This window comes from Oratosquilla oratoria, chromosome 21, assembly GCF_046742065.1.
Source record: "Oratosquilla oratoria isolate Oo_2021 chromosome 21, ASM4674206v1, whole genome shotgun sequence".
NCBI lineage: Eukaryota > Metazoa > Arthropoda > Malacostraca > Stomatopoda > Squillidae > Oratosquilla > Oratosquilla oratoria.
The window spans coordinates 20,848,515-20,853,514 of record NC_134797.1 but is presented as its reverse complement, the minus strand read 5'-3'; the positions used below and the strand labels follow the sequence as shown (position 1 = coordinate 20,853,514).

Genomic DNA, 5,000 nt, shown 5'->3' with positions numbered 1-5,000 from the left:
AACTTCATATTAAAAATTTATATCTAGTGTCGAAAACTAAAATACCACAGTGGAAATCATAGGCTGCATCAACACAAACGTAGTTCAATGCTGAGTGTTTGACATAAGGCAACTATTTCATAGACATATATGATAAAGATTTGGCAACGAAAGTTATATTAGAATACTGAATATCATTGGTTTCTTCAAAAGTTTTCACGGCAGTAGAAGAATCGAGAATGTTGTGCCCTGACTCCAGTCGTGTGAAACAATGGAGTAGGATCTGAACGATTCTTTTTTACTTGTATTTCTTTCTTTCTTCCTCTCGTTTGGCGGGCTGGGGTGGGGTGGGGTGGGGTGGGCGTCCTTTGGGGGCAAATGCAAGAGAGTGAATACAGTGGATACATGAGAACTGTTGGTTTGTTTTTTGTTTTTGTTTTGTTTGTTTTTTCTGGGAGGAGGCAGTGTGATGAAGATATGACGGGTGGATCAGATGACGAAAGTTCTGGGGAAAGAAAGGAGACGGGATGATGTGGGTAGTTTGTAGACGGTTCCGACAGATAGACAGACAGTGGCCAGACGTCGATGGTGCGACGGTAGCGATCTGGAGACACGATGTTGACGGGTGGCTACGGAGGCGATAGACGGGCGAGAGACAGACGGCGATGCAAGGACACGTTTCAGCCTGTCTTGATAACGCAGCATGAAAGCACTTCCGTCACGTATCACCGTACAAAGCCAAGCGTCACGTGATTTGCTACGCTGACGATCACGGCGTCACGTCGAGGTCGCCAAATTTCCTTTCCATTTTCTCATTTTCTAACCTTTCAGGTTTTTCATTCCACAAACATAAATTTCACGCCTCTGCGAGCGCCGAGGGAGTGACTATCCCCTGCACGATCGTTTCCACTTTCATTTATTAGATCTTTTCTGTAAAAACTGTCGATGGCATCGCGGGCTCACAACACCACCAACCACAGCTTCTTTCACCCGTCACAGCTTCCATGCATTGACCACAACACTGGCCGTGTACAACACACTTTGCCTTTCACTTTTTCGATTCAAGTTTCCCTTGTCACGTGATGTCGTTCCTTGTGCGTCACGCGCGCACATTCGCGTCGTGAGGACACGTTGCAAAGGATCACAAAGGATCACAAAGGAAGAGCATAACTACGTCACACCATCTCATCCCTCGGAGTGGAACATTTACATTATATACATCTAGCGACACTCAGAGCTCGCTTCGCGATATAAACGTCAGAGATCACGCAAACTAAAAAAAAAAAAAAGTGTAAGTCACAAAAACTTCCTTTGGACTTTCCCTCCCAATCTACCTTTCCTTTACCCATCTCGATCATGATCTATATAACTCTCAAGTCCTGTACTGGACAGTATGTGATCCTATATAAACACACAACGAAGTAATATAAAGTGAACTCCCTTGCCTACTAGGGGTGGCAGGTGGTGATGGGCATGGAACTGCCTAGTGTAGGCCTTATGGTCTCTTGCGGTAACGACACGAGAATACGAGTGAGCAATCACAAGTCACTTAGCAAACCGTACGAATTTATATTTTCATTTTCATGTGAATATTATTGAAATAAAAATATATAGATACTCACAGTATTTCTTAATGTTTTCTCACTTTGACGAAGTCTAACCTAACCTATCCTTGTCGTACCAAGTCCGATTCAGCCTTAAACTTGTTTTTTTTTTCCTATACAGTGTACCTCGGCGCATTTTTATTTTCTGCTCGACGGCTACATGGCCACTGAACGTCCTCCTATAGAAGGGACCAGGACCTTGTACGTACCAATTCCGATTAGTTATAACTTGTTTTTTTTTTTCCTATACAGTGTACTTCTGCGCATTTTTACTTTCTGCTCGACGGCTACATGGCCACTGAACGTCCTCCTATAGAAGGGATCAGGACGTCCTTGTACGCAGAATTATCTAAGTTATACGCTTGAGTTTTTTTTTTACACTGCCAGATTTTCTTCGCTTTTTTTCGGCGTCAATGGAGGTCACGGAAAAAAGTCCTCCAAACTGGGATGTACAACTGAGAGAACAAGTCCCTCAATGCATTCTGGTATGCAGTCATCTGGTAATGAAGAAAACTGTCGTCGTAATTCACCACGATTGAAAATTGAAAACAAAAACTGTCGTAGTAATTCACTGCGAATGAAAAATAGAAACGAAAACTGTCGTAGTAATTCACCACGAATGAAAAATAAAAACAAAAAATGTCGTAGTTATTCACTATGAATGAAAAATTAAAACAGAGTATTGTATGTATTTGTGTTACAAAGGTTGTGACCGTGACTTAGAATCCTTTTAATATCAATTCAAGCTCATTAATTGTCGAAGCACTTATCCCAGTTGTACACCCTCAGTAGTCATTAGCGATCTTTAGAGTTCGAAATATTACGGCACAAAATGGGGGACATTTTGAATAAACAGTCGAGTTTCGATGTGCCATTGATATCTCCGACGATGTGACGTCATTGTCTACAAATTTGTTTCCTAACGTTTGTGGCAAGCTTCTGCTGACGAGTGACATTGATGGTGCTCCCTAGTAAATCCCAACCTGGGAGTCCACACCAGCTCCCAGGGATTCCTGGACTTGCTGGGAGTCCACACCAGCTCCTAAGATGGTCTCTGGGCCAAAAATCAGTGGTAGTTGGTGGATGCCAGACGATTTGATTCTGTGTTGAAATGATCATCTTCCGGCCGTGACTAAACAACACTGCATAAGTATAGTATCTGAGCAGACGACGTTGGGAACCAGTGACGTAGATGTACATTTCACGATGGCGTGGTAACATGTGTCCATTAACAATAGGTAGTAAACTTATACAACATATGGAATATAAAAAAAGAGAAACATGATGAGGTGCGTTTTGAAATGGGGACGCGGAATGCGAGGGTGAAACGTCCATGTTCTCAACCTGTGTTCCCATGCAATCCCATCATCCCCCTCGAAGTTACCTCAACCCCGAGTAAAATTGTCAGGCATCCACTAACTACTACTAGTTTTTGAGTTGTGGCCCCCCTTGTGAAACTCTCTTATCTCCCCAGGGGCCCATTTATCCGTTAGGCTAAGTGACACTGATGTCTATAACGATATGTGCCTCAGAGGAAGTACCGTACACGTGAAACCAATTTGTAGGTGTGGAATAACCTCACCTTCAATACATTTCCATCTTATGTACTGTTGTGAAAAACACGTCTTACTCCGTGTCACTCTCTACTTCAATACTGAGTGTAGTGTCATAACGCCATTGTGGTTCGCATGTATTCTGTGATCATCATTCATAGTCATCTCCTTGATGTGAATACCTGTGTTATGATGTCGCTGTGTCTCTTAATTCACAGAGTTTCAACTGCGATGCGCTAGGTGCCGTACAGACATAAAACGAGACGACGATTTTGAAAAATAGGTAATGATATTTACACACACGAAGGAGAAGGAAGGAGTGCGGGAGGGGTATTGGAACACGCCTATCAACCACAGTGATCGTTGCAAAGAATAACAGATCAAGGATGTTTTTGAGAACGCGTATGTGATGGCGCTGACAGATGTACATGTCAACTACCATATTTCATGATAATGTCTATAATGTTCGAAAGTGTGAAAAGTTTATCTAATGACCCTTAAACGACAAATAGATGATCAAGAACGAGCAGAACATACTTCGTGAATGCTATAGCTACTGGTTCTATATATATGTTATAAATTGGTACATCGCTTTTGAAAACTATGAGCGTTTTTGTCCGATGATACCTCCCAACGTAATGAAACAAAAAGGAAGGATAACTGTAACGATCAACATGAGTACATGACGCTCAGACTAACTGCAATCAATTTCTTCATACTAACGAGTGGTAACCAAATTGCTTGACCTTATACAAAGGATTATAAAGGCGGAGCATGCCGACAGGAGACATTTAGGTCCATATCTAGGTCGAATGCGAAAAAATCATAATTATGATAAATAAATGAATAAATAAAAACTATAATAATGTGAATAATAGATCAAATACACAAATAAGTGCATAGGTATAGTTAAATGATAAACAAACAGGTAAACAGTAAATAATAATAAATTGACATGTAACTAATAATAAAGGAGAATAAAGCAAATAATAATGCAAATTCAATGCAACGCTAAGTAGTAATCCAAACGCAGCGAGACTGGTTTTGAGTTGAAAGACACATTGGATCTAGCTAAACTCAAGCTAGATTCAAAAGTAATGAGGAAGAGAGAGAGAGAGAGAGAGAGAGAGAGAGAGAGAGAGAGAGAGAGAGAGAGAGAGAGAGAGAGAGAGAGAGAGAGAGAGAGAGAGAGAGAGAGAGAGAGAGAGAGAGAGAGAGAGAGAGAGAGAGAGAGAGAGAGAGAGAGAGAGTCATCCTGAATCGGAAAGTTTCGCTCTCCTTTTCGCATCCGACCTAGTTATGGACCAATAAGTCTACTGTCGGTATGCTCCGCCTTTGTAATCCTTTGTTAACATCGAGAACTCTTGACGGAACAGACCCGAGATCGATCCCTGTTCAGGACATTAAAAAAATTCACTAACACTGCAAGACGTTACTAACCCCTTTGAGCAAGTATCTGGTGTGTGTGTGTGTGTGTGTGTGTGTGTGTGTGTGTGTGTGTGTGTGTGTGTGTGTGTGTGTGTGTGTGTGTGTGTGTGTGTGTGTGTGTGTGTGTGTGTGTGTGTGTGTGTGTACAACCGCAACTTTACCCACAGATCTGAACGATCCCACAAGAGGGTATTGCCTGTCGATCACGAGAGCAGCACGTGATCCTGGACCATGACGACGACTCACAAGGAGAGTGAGACCGGAAAGCGCCCCCCACCGTGTGCCAATAACTGTGCTTACTCCCCCCTAACAACACTCCAGAGGTAAAGAAGAGGAGGAGGAAGAGGAGAAAGAGGAGGAGGAGGAAGAGGAAGAGAAGGAGAAGAAGGGAGGAGGAGGAAGAGAAAGAGGAAGAGGAGGAAGATGATGAGGAGGA

The 5,000-nt window shown here is 42.4% G+C and overlaps 1 protein-coding gene across 1 annotated transcript in view; it reads right to left on the bottom strand.

Moving 5' to 3' along the window:
• The window catches only part of LOC143037031 (uncharacterized), a 110,280-nt gene that overhangs the window by 40,444 nt on the left and 64,836 nt on the right, over positions 1-5,000 (bottom strand). The window contains exon 6 of the mRNA XM_076205136.1: positions 2,508-2,829. Within this exon, the coding sequence (XP_076061251.1) occupies positions 2,508-2,829 (322 nt within the window). The remainder of the gene's footprint in view (positions 1-2,507; positions 2,830-5,000) is intronic.